Source organism: Heterocephalus glaber, unplaced genomic scaffold (genome assembly GCF_053883595.1).
Source record: "Heterocephalus glaber isolate CG9 unplaced genomic scaffold, H.glaber_assembly_v1.0 deba00001429, whole genome shotgun sequence".
In the NCBI taxonomy this organism is placed as follows: domain Eukaryota; kingdom Metazoa; phylum Chordata; class Mammalia; order Rodentia; family Bathyergidae; genus Heterocephalus; species Heterocephalus glaber.
Window position 1 is genome coordinate 36,112,685 of NW_028258294.1, and position 24,136 is coordinate 36,136,820.

General features: G+C 37.0%; 1 protein-coding gene across 5 annotated transcripts in view; it reads left to right on the forward strand.

Moving 5' to 3' along the window:
• Window positions 1-2,053: 2,053 nt before the first annotated feature.
• Arhgef12 (Rho guanine nucleotide exchange factor 12) overlaps window positions 2,054-24,136 on the forward strand; it is a 153,479-nt gene continuing 131,396 nt past the window's right edge. For 2 of the 5 annotated variants that reach the window (XM_087212541.1, XM_087212540.1), the window contains exon 1: window positions 2,125-3,172. In XM_087212541.1, the coding sequence (XP_087068667.1) occupies window positions 3,141-3,172 (32 nt within the window). In that variant the 5' untranslated portion in view covers window positions 2,125-3,140. Of the gene's footprint in view, window positions 3,173-24,136 lie in introns of all 5 variants that reach the window. The other 3 variants (XM_087212538.1, XM_087212539.1, XM_087212542.1) reach the window with 3 other exon arrangements.

Sequence of the window (24,136 nt, forward strand, 5' to 3'; positions counted from 1 at the left end):
TTAATTGTCTTTACTATTTTTTATTTCATTTGGTAGTAATCAACATACATAAAATAGTTTGCTGAAGAAGAGATGAATTCTTTTTTGTTATGCCACCTGTGTGGGCAGTGGCCTTGACAATAATGATGTGGAATGAGTCCACGAAGACAGGGGCTCTGGTTCTGAGAACTGTACTTCCAATCCCTAAAACAGTTCTGGACACATAGTAGGTACTTAATAAGTACGTTGAAAGAATGGATGAAGACCGAGAACATGTTGAAAACCTTCCTTAATCTGTCCAATGGATTGGTCAGCAGTCTCACCTCTCTAGGTACCAGACTGACCCATTACCTACCCATTACATGTCTTCTGAAGGCTTTCCCTAGATGGAGCCTTTAGAACAATGGAGCTGCCAGCAGTTGCCAAGAAACTTTCAGAGGATGTTTTTGTCATTAGTGCTTTGTGGTTGACTATGGAGATTTTCATCATTAATTTTTTTTTCTGGAATGAATAACCACTGGTATTCAATCCTTTGCTTACCATCTTCTGAAGCTTCCTTTGCTCACAGCTAGAACCTTGGGTCTGTTAAGTTTGGAAAGATTTTGAAAGCAGCTTGCCAAGAGGTTTTGTATGCAAGGAAGAGAAGGTGAATTAGGAAACTTTCCCAGTGAGTTTTATTACTGAAGCTTAAGCACTGAAGACATACTTGAAGGGAAGATGGGAACTCATTGATAAGTCATGGGGTCCAAGTCATTTGATACTTCCGTGGTAACATCATTAGAACAAGGAAAATAAGACTTTTAGTATACTTAACAAAGCTTTATTGAAGTTTGGGGATAAGACTTGCATTTTGCTCGTATATGGACAAATGGAACTCGTTGCAGTTGTATGTACAATTGGGAGAGTTTTCAGGATAAAAATTGTCATGTTGGAATACACCAGCAGGTGGCAATATGTCCAGATCCGATCATTAGGAAAGTGGCTTGGAACCCTAATCGGCTTCTATTCTTTCCAAAAATAAACATTACAAAATTAGCTGGCTGTGCTCTGGATTTAAAAAAAAAATCCAGCAATAGTCATCTTTGGCCTTTGTTTATCTTTTTCTTTTTTTACCCTGTTCTAACGTCAGCCTGAGCTCATGCATCTATTCAGGGATAATGATCCTTTCATGAACTGTTGTGGAATGACTTTTAGAACAGCATTGTTAAAAGCTAATTGTTTTCTCTGTCCACATCCACTGTTTATTAGATTGGATTTCCACAAAATGGCTGAAGTCCCTTACTACCGACGCCGCTTTAGGTTCAGAAGTCTGAAAATAGCTGGATAAAGCCAGCCACTTTAGACGTTTGCAGACAGAATTGGAGAACTATATCGTATATGGTACTTCAATTACCACAACATTCAACTATTCAATCATAAAACTAGATGAGTATCTGTCTGTACTCTGTAGAAAAACTGGAAAAATATCTGGGAACTCTTCAGACAGACGCCTAATTCTATTTACTGGATTCGTACACTGTACTTCATTTTCTTCTTCTTACTCTTTCCACAGCAAGCCCAGCCCTTGGCGCCCGCCTTCTGCAGCCCTCCCTCGGCAGCCAGGGCTTAGTGCGCGGGGGCCCTGTCGCGGGACTAGCCGGCAGGTGCCAGGTGAGCGGTCCACGCGCGGGGCTTTGCTTCACGAGAGGGACGCTGTCCGCGCATCTGGACCAGGACTGGCGTACAGCGACCAAACCATTCCATACGTGTAGTCAGAAAACAGGGATCCGAGTACATTCCCGCAAGGAATAAAAGTTTCCAGGACAAGGGGGGCGGGATGTGAACTCCTCGGGACTTTGGGAGTGCTTTATGGTGGGCCCGGGCTAAGGCTGACTTGTACACACTCCAAAGTGCGTGTCCTGAGCACTCAATGGCCCCGGGGGCAACGGCCGGCCGGCTGCTGGGACGGCCGCAGCTACCTCCATCGTCCGGGAGAACTACTTTTTCGCTCCCCCAAACGAGGCTCTGGCGGAGGCGTCAGCGCGGGGAGGTTCGAGACCACGAAGGGCAGGGCGGGCGAACGGCAGGGCGGGCGAACGGCGGAGGGATCCGGGTGAGGCGGTTTCCCGGAGCCACAGGGGAGGAAGCCTAAAAAGTCGGCGGGGGAGGGGACGAGCTTCTCGCTCGCGCTCGCGCCGGACGCGCTGGGGCCGGGAAGACAGAACCGGAACCGGAACCCGCGCGCGCCCGCAATTGTCGAGCGGCCCCCCACCGCCGTCGGCCTCCCCCGCCCGTCACGCGCGCTCCCGCGAGGGCCCCCAGGACCCGGCGAGCCGGCCCTGCGCTGGGAGTCGCCGACGCCGTCGCCTCCACTCCGGGGCCGGGACTTCCAGGCCGTGCCGGACAGGGACGTCCCGCTCCCCGCGGGAACCGCCGCCTACCGGAGCGTCAGGGAGGAGCCGCCGCCGCCTGTGCCGACTGCGGAAGAGTCTCGGCCTCTCCTGGATGGGGAGCAGCCCGCGGCACTGAGAGACCCGGTCCCTGTCACCTCGGGCTGCGGGACTCCCTCCCTGGCACTCGCGGCTGGTTCCAGCGCCCGGAGCCGGGTGGGGGCGACCAAGGAAGACGAGAGGGAGCCCCGGGCCCGGGGACATGGGGCGGCGTGAGCCCGGCGCGGTACGGCCCGAGAGGCGGCCGACGCTTCGACCGCGAGCAGCCGGTGGCCCGAGATAGAGAGCGGGGACCTGAGGGCCTGGCCCTGTCGCGGCGGGGAGTTTGGTGCCCCGTGACTCCGGAGCAGGAGCCGACGCCCGTTCCTGAGCCGATCGCGCCCCAACCCCGGAGGGAGTCCCGGGTCCTCTTTCCACTGCTCGCGGACTTCCTTCTCTGACGAAGTTTTCCAAGTTTTCCTCTGCTTTCTGGAAGATTTATCGCTAGCTCTAGAACTCGCCTTCTGGCTGACTTTCTGGGTTTGTCTCGAGAGATAACTTGTTTTGCTCCAGCCCTCATCCCCTTTCCTTGACTTCTTCAATCGGATGTTCTAGATGACTGAATGGAGTTTTGAGTTGGACTTTTGTGTCCCTGTCGAAATTGAGCCTGATCCCAGAGCACTGGGTGTGGGGTTGAGGTGTTTTTGTAAAATGCAAGTTGGATAAAAGGAGAACCTCTTGCCAAGGGCCCCAATGAGTGGCACACAGTCTACTATCACCGACAGGTGGGTATGAAGTTCCTCTTTCGCTTCGCCCCTCAGAATTTGGCCAGATCCTGCAGGAGGGTCAGTGATTGCAGTTTGCCTTTGGCCCGTGAAATTGACAGGCAAAGGAAAGAGGTTTTCCGAGCTGTGCAATTAGACTAGGATTGTTGCCAAATTCTCCTGTTGATTGAATTTGGAAATGTAATTTTTTTAGAGAGAAACTTTCCCCCCAGATTTCTCAGAGAAGAGGTGGGGAAAACCGCGACGGTGGCTTTCTGTTTCTAGTGTGCATTAGGATTCTGTACTCATCTTGTAACCAGAGGAAGGTCACTGCCTGAAGTCGGTGGTTATTGGTGCATCATCAGATTTACTCCTGTCCTTAGTAGTTCTCTAGATATTGTTAGATTTTAGGAATTTCAGTCTGTGAGCTTAATTTTCAGCCCACTGCGTGGCGATTTGTGCACTTGATCTGAGTGTTTACCCGCATAGTGTATAATTATTGTCTAATAATTTTTCCGAATGTTGACATTGCCAGTAAATCACAGGCGCTTGTTGGAGGCGGTATCGGAAAGCTGAAAGAAATTAGGGAAAATCATGAGGTTTGCTTTTAATTATTATGTTTTAATATTTAATTTTCTAGAAACACTTGTGTCTTAGGAATGTAAACCCTAAGCATGGTGGAAGTGTGCATGTGAACATTGTTTGCTTATCAGTGTTGTATGGTGATGTTTATAGACTTTATATGGTTGAGATGGAGTTCCTTTACTGAGTTAAAGTATGACGCTATACGCTGCTCCCAAATTTCTGTCAGCTTGAATTATTTTTAAATCAACCTTGAAGCTATTACATTATAAAAAAATTAAATAAGTGAACTAGAAAGCCAAAGCTTTTTGATGAAAAGTGCAACAACAGTGCTCCTGCAGAAAGTAATTTAATTTCTTAATAAGAGTGTTTCATCCAATTGTGAGATTCATTTGTTGATTTTAAAAGGGCCAAATCCCATTATCATACCATAACAGCTACTCCAGAAACAGAACTTCCTCTTCCTGTTGATACTTTCCAGTGTCACATGAATGTTCACCTAAAAGATTCCATTAAATATTTAAACTGTTTCTATTTATCCTCTGCATATTTTGTTAAATGGGTTTTCATTTTCAGTGAGATGATTTTTAATTTTTCTAGAATATACTTGACACGAGTAATGACAATGCTTTTCTTGTTTTTTTCTAGTTATCCCCATTTCTTTTGCTTTCAGGGTGTTTTGCTTCTGAGAAATCACTTTCACCTGTGTGTGAATAATTGTTTTCCTGGTTCATTTAATTCTTGCCTTTTTTGTTGAGTCTCTAGACAACAGGTCTTACAAGGAACTGATGTGATGATGATATTCATTGAAGCTGGGATGTTTTAATTTGTAGAAACAGAATTTAAGGCCACCAACTCATTTCACACAAAAGTCACTTCAAAGACCCCAAACACTGATTTTTAGAGCTTTGCTTCTCAGGGATTTTTTTTCTTCTTTCCATTGTCTTAGAAATAAAATATGGGATTTGTGTCTCTTTTATAATTTAGATAGCATATAACATTGAGTAAGCATGCAGTTATTGAAAGCCTGATCTTTGCCAGGTAGTGTTCTAGACATGAATGATTAAAAGATTAGTATTGTAAGATTAATCTGCAAGTTGCTTTGGGATTGATATTCTTGAGCTAGTTCAGGTCCTGCCCAACTTTACATAGATAAAAGATACATTAAAGGATAATTAAAAGGAGCTGCTTAATTTTGCCGAGATCTATTTTCTAGAAATTTGTTATTTTTAAAATGAGATTATATAACCACTACTTTTTCTTAAACATATCTAGATGGTCCATAAATACAGAGCAGCCATTTCTGTTTGAGAGTGGTTGTTCTTGATTTTAATGTATATTGAGTGAAATCTGGAAGTACTGGTTTACCATTATTTCTATACCAGAGTGCCTTAACAAAGTTATGAATATGGAATAATTTGTCTTCCTCTCAGTCCTGCCTATCTCATCCTCTTTTTCTCACTAACTCCAATGTATGTTAGGTACATTTTGTTGATTCTAGGACTACTGGCAAATTAATAGTGCCAGTGTAGCTTTTTAGAGATCATTTCAAGTTTGAAGTACTCTATGTGGGATGTCTTTGTTCTGTAGAGTGTGCCGAACCATCAGGCCAGCTGTGTGAGTTGGAGTTCTTTCATTGTGGTGCTTCTGACTACAGAGTCTGTCTGTCCTCAGTTGAAATCAGACTAGCTGGTTTTGGGCGTTGTTCTGTTTTGCAGTTTGTGGCAGGCGACACATGGCTGAACAAGATAAGAAGGGTTTTATTCTTGTGTTAGGGACGTGCTGGGGCTGGGATGGAATTTGGCTATGTTTAGTTTCTGATTGGTCACTTTGGATATTTAGAACTCTGTAACATCCTGTTATTATTTTGTAGTTAAATTAACACATTTGTTCCCTTCCTTTTCTGGTAATCTTTTACTCTTTAGCCTCCTATTTTTTCTTTCTTTTTTTAAAAAAGCTTAAAACACAAACTATGTTCATAGTTATGTAATATACTGAACATCCTTAAACAATATAAGTAGTTCTGTGGATAACTTTCATTCGGTTGCTTTGTAAGTTCTGAGACGAGGAGACTCATAGTTTTCAGTGTTTGGAATGAGCATATGAAAAGTGGTAGAAATGTCATATTACTGTTTTCAGTCTGTATTGATTGCTGCATTCATACCTAAAATACTGTATATCCAATCCTCCTATGTGCTTTCTTCTATTCCTGAGAGTTTAGTGATAGAATTTCTTCTGAGAGGTAGGCAGCAGAGAATGGTCTTGCAGTGGACTTAGTAAATGATTTTAGGCCAGATTCCATAACAGTATTTTCAGGGAGAGTACAGGTAGGAAAGTTATGAGTCTTCATTGAAATAAATGGACCTTTGTTTTGTCTAGGGCTTATGGATTTTGTTGTTGTTTTTCATTTGCAGATAAATGAAAGTTTTTGATGTAATAAAATTTTCTTAGCAATGAATTTAGCTTTAAGCTTGTTTAATTTAAATTGTTAGAGTCAATATGGAAATGTTTAACTTTATATGCATATACCTAGTAATTAGCATTTTCATTAGTGATATATTTTCTGCCAGAGTTGCCATATAATGCTTTTGTTTAAAAAAAAAGTTTACTATTTTCAAAGTTACATGAATCATTATCTGCAAGGTGAAATTATTTGTGACACTTTCTTGTAAAGCCAGTCATTTGATAAGTACAGAATTAAAATTGGAGTTAAGAACCACAGTGCTAGCTTTGTATAATTACATTTTTGTCTTTTCTTTCAGTTATTCATTATAAAATCTTAATTCATATAGGTATGTGGTGCAGCACTCACTTGTACAGTTTTACATGTGTCAACATGAGTCCAAAGTAAAATTTTTTTTCAAAGTAAATTTTAAAAATGTATAAAGCTGCAGTTTTCCTAATTAATAGCAGTTATAATATATTCATATTTATTCAGTGCATTAATAAAAGAAATTTTATTTGTTTCTGGGGTTTTTTTTTTTTTAAAGTTTATTCTAATTTTTTTTTTTTTTTTGGTACTGGGCATCGAACTCGAGTCCTTGCGTTTGTGAGGCAGGCAGTGGAACCGCTGAGCTAAATCCCCAGCCCAAGAAATTTTATTTGTAATCATTGCAAAAGTGTGTTAGATTGGTGAAATACCACTTAACACATTGGTGATTTCCATTTATTAACACATACTATATGACATTGAGTTGACATGTAAGTACTTTTATAAAATTTGAGGTAAACATTCATAAACCTATAAATGATGGATTTTACATATTTTTCTCTGGAGCATTAGGATTCTAGGGCAAAAAGTTGGAAAAGTCTCTGAGAGTACCTATGTCATTGCCTTTTCTAAGAGTTACCAAAAAAATGGGTGTGAATTGCCTCCCAAAGTGATATGGGTCACCGAAACAGCAAGATACATCAATGGTTCTGCAGAGGTAATTGGAAGAACTCTTTTGTGTCTTAATTGCCTGACAGAATTATTAGAAATGGTTCTTACCAAGCTGAGGGTGTTGCTTAGTGGTAGAGCACTTGCCTCATTTGTGGCATGGCTTGGGTTGGATCCCCAGCAAAACACACACACACAGAAAGAAGGAAAGAATGAAATTTTTATCATAGGATTGCTTATTGACCATGTCACATTTTCATGAACAGGAAACAACTTTATTTGGCCACAGTGTTAAAACTTGGTTTTGATGATGTTTTAAAGCTTTATTTGAAGACATGCTCTTTTCTCTTTTAATAATTAGGAGTTTTCAGAGTAGTGCTATTTGAATTGAAATTTTGAAATCAACAGTTAAAAATTTAAGATATACATGGAGTCTGCCAAAAAATATGTATACCAGGAAAAGAAAAACTTGCATAAATATTTTAATACTAAATTTATTGAGACATCATGTGATTAATGCAAGTTACCTTGGCATACAATTATAGGAAATGCTGAAAGTGGTGGCCATTAGCATCCAGACATTTATTAGTGTGGTGAACTGCTGAAGTGTGTATACATTTTTTTGGACTCTGTATTTATGTATAGTATACATTTCCTTTTGGGTAAAATACTCTCATGTAATGATATCCTATGGTAGTATAGTTTTTTAACATTTATATTTTTATTTATTTATTTTTGGTACCGGGGATCAAACTCGGGTCCTTGTGCTTGCACAGCAGGTGGTGAAACCACTGAGCTAAATCCCCGACCCTAACATTTATAATATTTTCAGTTTGATACAGGGCAAATCATGTTTCCATCATTTACAATTAACAATTCAGAATTTAAGTCAAGATTATAAAATTGGTAAGGACAGACCTAAGACTTTAACCTAGATTTTCCAGCTTTCAGTCTCCCCATTTTTTCTTCTTTAAATTATGTATTTCCTTTTTATGTATAGTGTTTTTCTATTGAACTTACTTTAGTAGCTTTCTAGTCTCACCAAGTCAGAGCTGGATTCTTTGATGGGATGCTCTCTAGTTATTGGTTCTAACAAATGTCTCTAGAGGGCAGAGCTTCTGTCACTTCTTCAGGGGACCGAACAACAAGCAGATAGGCCTTATAGTCTGGAAGTTTTTCCTGATCTTTAGCTTTAAGTTGTCTTATAACTTGTACTGTATATACTTGCTATACCAGGCAAAATAATGCTTTTCTCTCATTTTACGTATATATAACTGAGTGATTCAGTTATCCATCACTTTTTCCATTCCCATACCCTTACTTATTCTTTGTTTAAGTTCTATGCTTTCTGTTAATCTATTGTCTTAAAGAAAAACTCTTGTCTCTCAATATTTTATTAGCTTTTCCTCAATTGCTCTTTTAGTACAAAATGCTTCTTTAAAAAAAACAACTTAGTTCTAGTACAAAATGTTATAGTCTGGTTTTTATCTTGACATAGTCTAAAGAAGCTAGTTCCAACTTTAGTTTTACTGTAATGGGGGGGTGCTCTTTGATTTTTCTCCAGGCATGGCCCAAAGTTATAAAGTAAAGAGATTCTCAAGTTCATTTTAATTCACTTTTTTAATTTTTAATTTTTCAGTGTTGGGGATTGAACCTAGGGCCTACATGCAGAGCACTCTACCAGTGAGCCACATCCCCAGCCTGGCTTTTATTTTTGATAGCTCTTAGAATAGATGTAACAGATACAGCAATTAAATGAAACAAACTTAAGCAGCATAATTACCAAATCAACTAATTAAACAATTACTCATGATATAGAAGGCCTTTTTACAAAAAGATTCTTTCAACTGTAGTGTCCCTCTAGTTGATAAACAGAAATACTGATGTCATTATTGATTGAAAATCAACCAGAAGTGAAGAGAAAACATTTGTGAAGTGAGTTTTGATTTTAGTTTTAAGATAAAATATCTGTTGCTATATGATGAGCTGCATCTGGACATTGTTACCTTTTTTTTTCCTAATGGATTTTCAGTCTGTGTTACCTTACATCCTTTGTTGTTAATGTTTAGTAAGTTTTAACTTTTTCTCTTTTGGTCTACTGTTATTTCTTCCTCCTCTTCCTCTTCCTCTTCCTCTTCCTCTTCTTCTTCTTCTGAAAAGAAATAAACCTGCAGTGCTTAGCAGTATTTTTTCCAGTAAAATGGACTGTTGTTAAAATCGAACTAACATTTTACTTTATTGCCATTGTGTTTGTAAGAATTGTTACCATGTAATGATGAGACAGACAGTAACAAAAATAAAGCCCTACGTTTAAATTATGAAATATATAAGATTATAGAATTCTTTAATGTTAGACCTTTGTCTTTGATACTAATTTAGTTTAAGATTATTTAAATACATGTCCTTGTTCTTTTGTATTTTGCTAGTAATTTAAGAATCTTGGAAACATGCTAAATTTAGAACATTTTATTTTCAACTTTGAATGTCTGGAGTACCAAGATAGCTACGTATGAAAGATGTTTGTAATACAGCGGCTAACACCAAGAGGTGCCTTCTGAAGCTAATGCTTGGAATAATTTTCAGTATTTTGATTCTACGGAGGTAATACATGATTGTGCCAAAGGTTAGAAGCTCTGCTAAAATTACAAATCATGTATTGTTGACATTTTGTAAAAGAAATGCACAAAGTTTGCATTATTGAATTAATATGCATTACTGCAGCTGACAGTTTGATTCATACCAAAACAGGATCTTTTACTAATTTAAATGCTGAGTCCTGGTTTTCGAAATCATAGTCACATGACAGACCTGGGTGGCTTCCCGGTCTTGTCTAGAGACAAGTAAATCTAAGGGCCAATTAAAAATTGTTTCCCATCTTGGGACTATGTGAATGACAATTTATGCAGAAATTAGAAATATATGAGAAAACCTGGTTTAGTTCCTGCTTAAAATTAGACATTTATTACACTTTTTCTTTTGACATTAAAAAGCATATTGTCCTTTAAAGATACTGCTTTAAGACTACAGTTTTGGTCAAATTTACTATAAATGCTGATTTTTCAGTTAATGTATTTGAAAGATCAAAGGGGATTGTGTAAGTCTTTTATGGATTCAGAAAGCGTGGATTATTCTATTGTAGAAAAACTGGAGGTGCCTGGTGTGGTGGTACACTTCTGTAATCCCAGCAGTCTGGGAGGCTAAGGCAGGAGGATCACAAATTAAAGCCCAGCTGGGCAACACGGTGACTTAGCAAGACCCTGTCTCAAAAACTGGAGGGGACTTTTTAGCATCTGAAGGAACTATAACTGAAATTGATCATGTAATGAAGAAAGTGGCTATGTTATCCAGAGGAGTAACATGAACCCACAGGAAATACATAGGAAAGCCTGTGAAGGTGCTTAACCATATTCTACCCTAGATTTTCGATGGGTTATTGGCTTGTGTTCCAGACAAAAGCTGATATGTTGTGGTTTGCCAGTATTATGCCTGTGGTTTACTCAGAGGAAGTGGTTCTTGTGGGTGAAGGTCTGATCGTTTTGGAGATTGTTGGTGGCACATGTACTGTCAGCTTATTTCCTGTTTTATTGGCTGTTTGGGCGAGACTTTTTCAGGGAAAGTACTGCTGAAGGGGTATTTAAATATTTTGTAGCATCAGGACAGATAGCTATAATTGTATAATATCTATCTCTCAGATGATATGATGGTTAAATTAATGTTTGTATAGTGCTCTGAGATCCTGGAATTAAAAGTGCAGACATATTTCTAAGCATATTTGCAGGTTTTTGCTGTGTTCATATTTTGCTTAGTTGAAGTGAACCCATGTTCATGTAATAAAGTGTTATTTTACTCAACTTGTTTTCTGTAACCATTCAAGTGTTGTTTAGTCACAAGTCATGGTTAGAATTTTTTCCTAATTCATTTTTTTCTTCCAACTCTCCTTTTTTAATTTTTATTTTTAATCAGTACTTATAGTACATAATGATTACATTCTTTGTGAGGAGTTGGTACATGTACATAACACATCTCAATACTTTTTTCATCCCTTTCTCCTCTCCTCTCTTCCCCTCCCCCATCTCTTGGTCCAGTTCACATGTGAAAAAGGTCAGTTTCTGTGTTTCCTATTATCTAACTTTTATGTTGCTTTTTATTTATATTTATATAATATACACAATATTTAAGCTTGTGTGTCTGATTTATTTCATTTAACATTATGCTTTCAAGGTTCATCCATTTTCCTACAGATAACTCCAGTTTATCCTTTATGGTAGAGTAGTGCTCCATTGTGTGGAAATACATTTTCTTTATCCATTCATCTGTTGATGAACATAGAGGGTGCTTCCAGGATTTGCTATTATGAATTGTGCTGCTATAAACATGGGTATGCATGTATCACTGTAGTATAATGTCTTTAACTCTTTTGGGAAGATACCTAGTAGGAGACTAGCTGAGTTGAATGGAATCAACTCTTCTTTTAAATTGTTAACTCTCCATGAGTTAACTTAATGGATTAAATACCTTCTCTGTAGTATTAGTTAAGGCCTATTCACAAAACATAACACTTAGAGTAAGGTTCTTCATCAGTTTAGCTAGAATACTAAAGTAATAAAATAGAGAATTTTCCTTTGAGATCAGTAGCTCTGCCATTCATGTGCAAACCCTATATTTGTTTTGCTGAAACCTGAAAGTGAGCAAACTCATAGAATTGCCTGTGTCATATTTCTAGTTTTTTTGTTTGTTTGGCCGTATCAGGGATCGAACTCAGAACCTTGTGCTTGTGAGGTAGACAGTGGCACCACTAAGTTAAATCCCCAGCCCTCTAGCTTTTTTTTTTTTCATAGAATTGCCTGTGTCATATTTCCAGTATTTTTTGTACTTAGCTTTTGATATTAAAGAAAATGAACAGTGGATATTGAGGGGAGGCTTTCTTTAAATGTAAATTGTCAACTAATTTTGAGTTCCTCAGTGGTAGGAGGCTCTCCTATCCTAATTTTTAAGTAGCTAGTATTTGCTTTATTATATTTTATTCTTTTAAAATACATGTATAAAAAAGCATAAGGAAGGAAAAAATGGCCCAAATGATCCAGCAACCCAGATACAGATGGATGCCCAAGTTAAACGGGATCGGGGGATGAGGGGAGTTCTCAAACTATAATGAAATGGTAGAAAATAAGGCCAGGGATTTTGCTCAGTGGTGCTGTGCTTGCCTGGCAAGTGCAAGGTCCTGAGTTCAATTTTCGGTACCAAAAAAGAAAAAATTTCTCTATTCTTATATATCCATGATTTCAGACACTGCTCAGAAGCAACTAGTGGTTAAAAAGTTTTTAAATCTGTCTTCTAAAACATTTAAAAAATACACCAGTCATTTTAATATTCTTTGCATCTATCCTGTAGCACGTGAATTGTTCAGCTTTTGTTAGGTTATCAAATTTGTGTCAGCTGTAGATTGGCTGCAGTATTACTTCATATGTCTTATTTTGAAACCCTGCCTGAATTAGTATCCCTATTTGGGACATGCTGTTATGTCGCACAAGGAAAGTACAAGAGAATGATGCAAAGACTCTTAAAACTTTCACTCAGTCGCAGTGCACATACATCAGCTCACGTGACATTGCCCAAAATAAGTCCTGTAGCCAAGCTGATTGTCAGTGGGGCAGGAATGTGTAGTCCCCTGACAAGTGGCACTTGCAAGACGCTTATGTCTGTATTATGCTATTAAGGAAGGGAAGAGGAGGTTGAATAATTAGGAACAGTAATATAGTCCACCACAGGAGGTGCTCAATAAATACTTGTTATTGTGGGTTGTTTTGAGGCTGTGAGGGTGGGTGTTTTTCCCTATGGGGGGGGTTAATAAAAGGTTAAGTAGAAAAATTTAAACATATATGAAAATCTGGAGAGTGGTATGTTGAACTTCTATGTTCTTGTCATTAGCTTCAAAAATTACCAGTGCATGGCCAGACTTGGTTCATCTGTTCCTTCCCCTTTCTTCCCACTGGATTATTTTGAAGTAGTTTCTGGATATCATAATTTCACCCATAAATATTTCACTGAGAACCAAGCATGGTGGTACATGCCTGGAATCCCAGCACTTGGGGTGGCTGCGGTAGGAGGATTGTAAGATTAAGCCCAGCCTGGGACTCTGTCTCAAAATAAAAAATAAAAATGGGCTGGGGATGTGATATACTGTATCTCAATGCCAAGCCCTTGTTCAATTCTCAATACCAGAAGTAAGTAAGTAAATATATAAAATAAAAATAAATTTCACTAAACATCTCTGAAAGATGATGTTCTGAAAGTCCCGTTGTCTGATAGTTTGAGGTAATGGTATTGACACCCATCAAGAAAAAGTGGATGTTCATTGAGTGTATCTAGAATTTGATAGCCAAAGCTTATTTTGATTTCATTTTTAGTATTTCTGGAGGAGGCTTACAGCAAAGTGTCATCTACTTTTCCAGCCTCTCCTTTGGGAGTGGGGAGGGCAGGAGCAGGTAATTAACTTCTGGAAAAAATAACATTGCAACAGATTTGATTTTCAGGAGGTTTCATTTCTCACTGAGCCTCTGTTGGAATGGTGCCAATTGAAAGGAATTCCCAGCTCTTAATGGCTGCAAGTCTTCTGAGAACTCTCAGTCAGTGATGTTATTTATTCTAGAAAAGAACATCAGAGTCATTTTTAAAAATCCTGTTCATCTATGCTATTTGGTTTTTTAAATAATTTTTTATGACTTTATTATGAAACACATACAAAAAATTAAAACCATTCAAAGAAGAACATTGCAAGGGGAAAAAAACCCTACAATAATATTCAAATACAGTAGAACTCAACCAAAACAAAAACTGAAAAGCACTTAAACATTTTTCCGTATAACTTAAAAAAGCATCTCAAGCATCAGCAAGACACCAGAGGCTGTGATTTGTTTCAGAAAGATCCCTAAAACCAACATTGAACAAATAATGATCTGGAAAAAAAAACTCCAGTTAGTTAGCAGACTCCACATAAGCCAAACTTCTCCGTAATTTAAATTTCAATACAGTCATATGACACGTGATGGAAACACAATCCGAGAAATATGTATCTATCCTATTTGTTGTGCAGAGAAAGGATCTAGCATATCCATAAGGTTATATGCAAGGAAGTGAGTCTATTTAAATTTTAGTTTAGAAATTGTTAAAGCTACTGTCATCTCAGGTTTTTCTGAGTGCCTTAAAGTCTCCCATTTTGACTCAAAATGTCAGGTAATCAGCTTATTTGTCATTTTCATGGTTGTACAAAGGAATAGGCATTATGTTAGGGAAGTAGAAGCATCAGAACATTCTTTTAGGGGCAGTAGTGGAAAGCAAGTTAAAGAAGTACTCCTTTCTTCAATTTATAGGTTGACAGATAACAATGATGTGGCCAAAGAGGATTTACAAAGCTTAGTGTATAAACACTGTATATGACATGATAGAAATATTGTGATATAGTACCACTATCAAACAAATTTTACTTTTATAACTGGCTTCCTATCACTGTACATAGAGGCACTTACATTAGTCTTTATGGGTATCTAAGTAGCTTTGATGTTCTTTAATTATATTGTTAAATTCATTTCAGAATCTGTGTAGGAGCTACAGTAGAAAAATGGCTATCATTGGCTAGTAAATAGAATGATTTAAATTGAAGTTTTTGTTGCTGTTCATTTAATTTCTGGCTTTGGTTGCTTGATAAAGTGTACCAGCGGTGGCAAAGGTATAGCGTGCATACCACAGCTGGCTGTTTGTGTCATTGAAAGCTCTAAAAGGTTTGCCATCACTGGTATAGTTTTATTTAAAATATAAATCCATAGATTTTCCCCATGGAGAATAACTCTTTGACTTGCCATTATTCTTAATTTGTCAGTACCTTTGTCAGGATAATATACTTATACTTTGGTTGCATTTTCATTGTATTTATCAGTTACCAATTTGGGGAAAAGATTTATAGTTTTTCCATATTGTATTTACCCAGAAATCCTATATGATTAAAATTCTTGAGACAGTGTTTAAAGGCAGATTGAATATGTTGCCTAGATGTGAACAGTAAAAAAAGAGAAGCTTCTTGACCTTGCAGTTATAGTTTAATAGGGTATAGGATACAATTCTGTTTCCAAAAATAGGAATGAAGTCAAATATTAGTAATTAAATTCCTAATTATGACTCTCTTGGCAGACTGTTTTTAGACTATCCTTTTTGTGAGAGATAAAGGTAACTTTTAAAGGAAAAGATATTTTAGCCCTGAATTTAATGTGTGCATGTATATGTATTTTTATTATTAGCTCTTGTAAGGAAGGATCAATGAAAGGAAACTGAATGAGGATGATGTTGAGAAAAGGGTCTGAGAGGTCTTAGGCAAACTTACCTTTCTAAATAGCAACTTTTTTTTGGTTTTCTTTTCTGTAAGAGTGAGAATGATGCTTACTTTGAAGAGTTGTTGAGGATTAAATAAGAATGTATTTAAGTACCTGGGATATAATAAAAGTTCAGTAAGTTATAGTAATGGTCATTGTTTAAGCCTCAGAAAATAGCTCTAGTTTTTATCTGTGCTTGTCAAAATGATTTTGAATTCATGTATTCTCAACTGCTGCCGGTGTTAAGATAATTTTCCCCCTTGCTATGATAATATTCCTTTTATATTTAAAATTATAGACAATTTTTAGAATTAACATGTATTTGGAAGTGAGGAATAGATTTTTAAAAGACAGTTATTTCAGTTCAGACTGTAGAACAGCAATATCGCTAGTAATAAAATAGATGTTTAGGATTGGGAGTTTATTTTTAAATCTGCCCTTGATCACTCAGAATTTGTGGAGTTCTATACTTATCAACATTAATTAATTTCTTCAGTAAATATTGAATGCTCTGTGCAGGTCATTGTTTTGGCAGAGTTGTTTTGCGTTCTTGTTACCTGCTGAGTTATATCTATAAATTAAGAAATTTGCCTTCACCAATGATGAATGTCATTGTATTGTATACCTAAAATGTACCAATAAAATTAATTTAAAAAAAGAAAGAAATTTGCCTTCAAGAGTGATATTTATTGATAAGTACTGGAGATTAAGACAAAAAGTCATTTTTATTTGGGGAAGTAGTGGTATGAAATCATAATTAATGATTAAATTGATCTTATTTTCTAAATTAAAAAATGGTTACTTCCTATCACATAGTGTCCTTTTATTTTCCTTTTTAATCTATTTTTCAATTAAATTACATTTTAGTGAGTTACCTAAACTGAAGTGGAGGGCCCGGGATTTAGCTCAGTGGTTTTGCTGCCTGCTGCGCAAGTGCAAAGACCTGAGTTCAATCCCCGGTACCAAAAAAATAAAAAGAAATCTAAACTGAATTGGAAAGGACATTGGTTTAAATTGAAATTTAAGAAGCGTTAGTTGCTCATTGCTCATGGATAGAAGAAATCACATTTTGTGCATTAGGCATTGTTTAGTCACTTCTGGAAGGACACTTGTCTACTCATTGATCTCTTTGAATGTAGCAGTCCTTATGCCTGTGCTTTGTGCATCCAGTGAAAATGTAACTATGGTGATAAATAGTTTGGTCATTGAAGGATTCTGGAAGTCAGTAGTATGATTAGCAAGATAATGTTTAAATCATGATGTCTGTGGCTCTATTTTGGATGAATTGTGAGAAGATGTGATATAGGTCAAAATGAGCCTAAAAATAGATAAAATTTAGTCTTATAGTGAAACTTAAGATATATGAAAGAATGTTATATTTAATACATAAGAAGCAGTGGGTATATTCTAGGTACTCTCTTTTCTGTCCTTCCTTTCTCTCTCTCTGTCTCTCTTTCTCCCCCCCCCCCTCTTTCTTTCTTTCCCCTCCCTCCCTCCCTTCCTCCCTTCCTTCCTTCCTCTCTTTCTTTCTTTCTCTTCTGTAGTAGGAGATTGAACCCAGGGCCTTTGCAATGAACTACATCCCCAGGTCATTTTTAATTTTGAGATAGTCTTGCTAAATTGCCCAGCCTGGACTCGAACTTGCAGTCTTCCTGCTTTAGCCTCCCAGAGGGCTGGAATTACAGACATGTGCTACCACACTCGGCTCTAGGTGTTTTTTCTGCATTGTCTTTTTAGTCTTCTCAACTATAAATTAAATTATTGTCTCTGTATAAATTAATTATTGTCTCCATTTTAAAACAGGCAAAAATGAGTCAGATGTTAGTGGCATACATATGCAATCCCAGTACTCTGGAAGGCTGAGTGAGACAGGAGAATCTCAAATTCAAGCCCAGCTTGGGCACATAGTGACTTAGTAAATCTCTGAGAGTTCACTGACTTACTCAGTCCATAGTTTTCAAACAGAAGAGTTGAAATTATGACTCCAATGCCCCTCTTCTTAAATTTTTAATTTTTTTTTGTGAGCTAATGGTCTCAATTCTGTTTCTAACTGATTGGCTTATTTAGATCAGTCTGTTGATTGTTTGAACTGATTGAATAAAACACAGAAAGTGCATTTTTCTTCAATAATATTAAAATATTTTCACATTATAATTTTATAACTGTATCTCATTCTTTCTGTGCTTAATCACCTATTTACCTAATCCCTTTTCCCTGACACAAGAGATTTCATCTCATTTCCTCTAAAGAATGGCTACATTATGTTTAGATTTGTGATTTATTGCTTTAAACACACATACATCTTTAAATATTGTACAATTTTGGAACCTAATCTGTGTTGCTTATAAATCATTTTCTAATCTGTGTTGTTTATAAATCGTTTATGTCATAATTACTCTCATGTACTTTTAGGAAGTTTAAGGTCTATCTAATACAAGTTTTATAGTTTCTGGTATTATAGGAGCACAAAGCAGCAAGATGGGACCCCAAATCTGAATATATAAGAGGGGAGTGGTGGATGGCAGCATATACCTTATAATAATAGTAAGTTATTGGGCTTTTGTGAAGTGTGAGTGATATAAGAAAATTAGGTTACATGTTTTTTTGTAGCAAGAATCTATGGCTAGGTGGCAGTGGAGTTTTTTTTTTTAAGATGTCTCATTAGCATAAGATCTTTCCTTTTTATCATTTAGTTTATATTTGTAGAATTAAGTGATTATTTCTTTTATTATAGCTGTAGGTTCATCTTCTGAACATAAAAATTGTCACTTTTAGTTTTCTTGTCTTTTTTTTCAAGTCTTCTTGTGAATGATTTTTTTCCTATTACTGAAATTCTGTGGCATGAATAATTTTAGTCTAGCTACTTCTTATGCTATAACATGAAGTAAAGTTTGATTAAGAGATATTTAGGTGTGTTATGTTTTAGTGTAATTTTTTTAAACCATAAATTGTTTTCTTAGTAACCCCAGAACATCTAGAACAAAGGTAGGCAGACAGTTGGTTTAAAAAGGAAGCCCATACACTAAATCTTTTATTGAATAAGTACTGTTTCTAGGTAGAGAGGATTGTAATTTGAGAATTTGACTAGATTTAAATTTTACAAAGAGGCCACCTGCAAAGGACAATCCTGTTCTAAGCATTCTTATGGATATAGAAACTTTGTAGCCCTTAGGGAGATCTACAGACATCTGCTATCCTGATTTCTGGGAAGCTAATTTTTCCCACGGTTATAGCCTCTTTATGGGGTTAAGGTCTGTTAATTTTGCATAAATATTTACTATATCTCATTTTAGCCAAACTTGCTTCCTCACACTGTTAGCAGTTAGGGCCTTTGCTTATCCAACTTGAAAAATTTACTGTTATCAATATGACTAATCTGGAGAATGTTTTGTTGTCTTTGAGGGTTGAAGAAGTTAAAAAATCAGATTGGAAAAAAATGAGGAATAAACAACCTAATCACAGTTGATAAATAATTTATTATAGATATATTTATCCGTGTTTATTTCCCCATATAGATTTTATTTTATTTTTTAGTACCGAGGATCGAACTTGGGACCTTGGGCTTGCGAGGCAGGCGCAGAACCACTGAGCTAAATTCCCGGCCCATAGATTTTATTTTTAATGATTAGTCTGTTATCTCACAAACAGCATAATCCACTTAAGTCTTGTGACAAATTTTTACTAACAAATTTTCATTTTCACATTTACTGTATGATACTAGTAGTGGTTTACATTTGCATTTATGATACTTTTACAACTGTTTTCTAATTTTCTTATTTAGTAACAGTAACCAGCTTCCATATAAAGCATTATTATAAGTACTTCACAGTTATTATAATTAATATATATAATAATCCAACAAGGCACATGTTATTTCCTTTTACAGATGAGAAAAAAAAATTATATTCAAAGGTTTGAATTGACCAGTCTAGTATTTCCCAGGTAGGAAAGTTTTGAAACTAGGTTTAAAATCCAGGTCTTTCAAATCTTGGTTCATTGTATCTGGTACTTTATACACTTTTGGATTAGCTATAACATTTTTTGTGTGTTGTGTGTGTGAAGTTAGCTATCACCAATAATAGTATAACATTCAAATGAAAAGATTCAGCTAAATAGAGTATCTATTTGGTCTCTTTTTTTATTTTCCCAGTCCTGAGGATTGAACACAGGACCTTCCCACTGAGCTATATCTCTAGCCCTTTTTAACTTTTTAGTTTGAAAGAAGGTCTTGGTAAGTTGGACTCAAACTTGTGATTCTCTCTACTCAGCCTCCCAGAGTCCTGGTTTTACAGGCACATGTCACCACGCCTGACCTTTTGTCTTTTAATGTAAGTGACAGCAGTTTCTAAATTCTGTTCCACAGAATATCCAGGACACTTTGATAGGAATTTTTTTTGTTTTGTTTTTGTTTTGCCTTATGAGCCCTACTTTTAGTCACTCAAGGCAAAATGTAGAATGTGAAATGGAGTTAATGAGTAACCTCCAGACTTTGATTTTATTAGTAAAAACAAATCCTGTATATTACTTTAAAATGTTGTAATCCATTTTATTAGTCAAAAGCAGTTCAGAATTTATAGTTTCATATGATTTAGCCTGGGAGCTACCTATCTAAATGAGTACATCTTAGATCTTTTGTAAGATTTTATTTTTCAATTTTTGTGTTTTTCTTTCTTACCTTCTGCTTTTTCTTTTTTTCCATATCTTTTTGCATGTACTTCTTGCCTTTATTCTCATCACTAGGCTTCTAATCTCTCCTATATTATTCAACTAGGTCCTCTCCTTTTTTTCAACCTTTTATTTATTTCTGGTTGAGTCCTTTTGTCATGCCTTATAATTTTCTGACCATGTAGTACATCAGTGGTAGGCATCCATTATTACTTATTTTTATTTAGAGTAGCATAAAAAAGTTATAAGGCTTTCTATTTTTACTTTTCTCATCCTTTCTTTACCTGCCAACCATTAGTCTCTTCATTTTGACTACATGTATGAGTAAAAATTATGTACTAGGCATGTAACATTTTATATATATCATTGAAGAGAAGGTTTTATTATGCATTCTCTACTTAACAGGAGAAGAAAAAGAAACAGGAAGTTTAAGTAGCATGCCTAGTGGATAGTCTGAGTCTGTCTGACTTCCCTACCAGTACTCTTAAATGCTGTGCTATAATGCCATGTACAGACAGAGTTGATTCAGGTGCTATTTCTGTCTTCTAGGAGCTTGATAGAGGGATATAGGTAGTTATATTTTAGTCACTTTTCCATTTCTGGCACAAAATACTTGACATACACGACTTAAAAGAGAAAAAAATTGATTTTGGAAATGGTTTCAGAAGTTTCAGTCCATGGTTAGGTATCAAGGCAGAAACATGATGGAAGGGCTGGTGGAGGAAAGCTGCTTACCTCATGGCATCTGGGAAGAAGAGAGACAAGAGTGTGCCAGAGAGGAAGGGACCAGGGACCAGATATAGTTCCCAAGATCATGGAAAGTATACTTCATTCATCTCCTAGGCACCTTTCAAGTCAGTCAAGTTGATAGTCGAGATTAACCATCACAGCAGCTAAATTTATAGGGTACAGTGAGGACTCAAAGGAGAAGAGTCAGTACTTTCTGGATAGGTCAGATAGATCTGGAGAGATCTTCATATGTGAGATGAATACCTCTACTGAGTCTTGGAAGGTGAGATGTAGTTACCAGACAGATGAGGGATAGAAGAACATTTCAAAAGACTAGTGTGAATAAAGACACAAAGGTGAAATAGCTCACATTTTTAAGAAATTCCATGCAGGTCAATGTGGCTAGAGCATGGAGGTTGGTGATAGGTGCCATGCTGTAGTTGGTAAAGTTGGAGTGATAGGTGGCACCAGATTATAGAGGAACTTTTATGTTATTCTGAGGAGTTTGGATTTTAATGTCTGGATTGTGGGAAGCTTTTAATCAGAGAGGTAATAAGCATTGTTATGCTATAGAAAGATGGTTCACGTGGCAATTTAAAGAATGGATTAATCTGGGGAAACAGTTTCAGGGTGGAGAGATCATTAAAGAGACATTTTTCAGTAACCCCAAGTCCTAAACTAAAGTAACAATATGTTTAAAAGAGAAGTGGTAAATAGAGCTATCAAGAATATTAAGACTATAAGTAGGATGAAAAGGTGGGTGATGAAAGTATGGGCCTTTCTGTCTTGTGTGCTTGGGTTGGTGTTGCTACCATTCTCCAAGATAGGTAATAAAAGAAGAAAGGGGCTGGGGATTTAGCTTAGTGGTTTCGCCTACTGCTGCACAAGTGCAAGGACCCAAGTTCAAACCCCGGTACCAAAAATAAATAAATAAATAAATAAATAAATATAAAAGAAAGAAGCAGGACTTTGTTTGGTTTTGTTGTTTTTGTTTGGTTGACTGGTTAAATGGAGGAAGGGGAACAGAACAAATATAAGAGAAAGATTTAGTTTAAGATACTATATTAGTTACCTATTGCTGTGTAGTAGATTATCCCAAAACAGTTAACTTGTACTCTCCATTATAGTAGCCATAAAACTAATGTGACTATTTAAATTTAAATTAGTTAAAATTAAATCAGGTGGAAAATTCAGTTCCTGTCACACTAGCCATTCTAGTGTTCAGTAGCTATGTGTATCCAGTGACCACTGTATTAATTTTTATTCACAGAACATTTATTTAGTCATTGTAAATAGTTCTTTTGAGTGGTGCTGCCAACATTTATTATATCTTACAGTTTATTGTGATTAGAAATTTGGGAGTACCTGAGCTAGATAGTTCTGGTTCAGGATTTCTCAAGCGGTTGAATCAAGATGTCTGCTTCTAGAAGCAAAAGCTTCAGTTATCTGTAGGCTTGGCTGAAGCCAATGGGTCTACTTTCATGAGGATTCACTTGTGCTGGGTAGCTGAGTGCTGTTTGTTGGTAGGGGAGGCCTTGGTTCTTCTGTTGGTAGGAGACCTCTATGAGGATGTTTGAGGCAGCTGGCTTTGCTAAAAGTGAGTGATCGTAGAGTTTGGAGCTATAATAACTTCTGGAAGTTGACCTCTGAAGCCACATCCATCATTTCTATCATAGTCTATTGGTCACACAGGTCAGCTGTGTTCACTGTGAGAGGGAACTGTTCAAGGACATGAATACCAGGAGGCAAGAGTCCATTGGGAGTCATTTTGGAGGCTGCCCACCATAGATACCTATGGCATATCCAGGGGCAAATGTCCTAATAGGTAACTAGATGTATAGGATTAAGGTCTTGGCTACTGCTAGTCTATTTGTGATTGTAGTTGAAGTAATTTGAGTAATGAGATTAGCAGGAATAAAACTGCACTGGAAGTATAGCTCTTACAGTATCTTGGGTCTGTAGTTTTAGGAAGGAGGAACAGAAGTGGTTCAAAACCTGTTGAGGAACACTTACAAAGGAGTAAGGGAAGAATTAGGAGAGGACATTATAAAGGAAAAATGCAGGGATAAAATTTGGAGTAGACGGTAATTGAAATTACTAAGTAGTCACATCAGAGCAAAACTTGAGTATAATTCTTCTAAAAAGTACTTCTTGAATATCTTTTCTTCTTTTATCTTTTGGTATTGGGGATCGAACTCAGGACCTTGCGCTTGTGAGGCAGGTGGCGGAACCACTGAGCTAAATCCCCTGCCCTTGAATATCTTTTCTAAGAAACAGAATAAGATTTTTTTTGAGACAGGGTCTCACTTTGTAGTTCAGTCTGGACTTGAACTCACTATGTAGCCCATGTTGGCCTTGAACTTATAGCCATCCTCATCCCTCAGCTTCCTGCCTACTGAGATTATAGGTGTGCATCATCACACCCAGCCTCATTTGGGAAAGTCTTGAAGGAAGGTAACATCAGAATGTAGAGTTTAAGTTGAATTGGGTCTTTGGGGATAAGGGTTGATGGTGATGAGGGTGATACATGGATACTAACACAGGCATTTTAGGCAGAAAGGAGGGCATGTTATGTGGGTGATATTGTAGACATGAGGTTCGTGATGAGGTTAAGTAGTGAGAAAAAAAAGACTGAAAGGCCAGTTGGAGCGATCTTGTATGCATGTTCAGGAACTTTCGGTTATCTTATAGACTATTTTTCATGTTCAAATTATTTAGCTACTATCTTAATGATTTCCCATAGTCTTATAATCCCTGAACTATTAGTCAGCTTTCCCATCACTGGGACACAGTACCTGACACCCACAATTTAAATGAGGAGAGGTTTATTTTGGCTCATGGTTTTAAGAGTAATCAGTCCACAATTGGTTGGCTTCAAGGCAGAAACAGCATGGGAGAAGAGCATGGCAGAGAGGAATGCTGCTCACCAAATGTCAGCCAGGAAGATGAGAGAAACAAGGAGTCTGGGGCAAGAATATACTCTTCCAGATCAGGATACCAGTAATGAGAAAAAAAAGACTGAAAGGCTAATTGGAGGCCTTTCCACCTCCTCCAACTAGGCCCTACCTCTAAACATGAGACTGGGGGGATATAATAGATCTAAATCATAATAGTTACTTCATGTTTATTTTGAAGTAGTATATTTTAAATTTAATATCTATTCCTGAAGGAAACTTTATTTTGTTGTTATAAATGGAAAATCAATATATATATCACATATAAAAGGCAACAGGAAAAAATTAATAAACAATTATTACATTTTAAAAA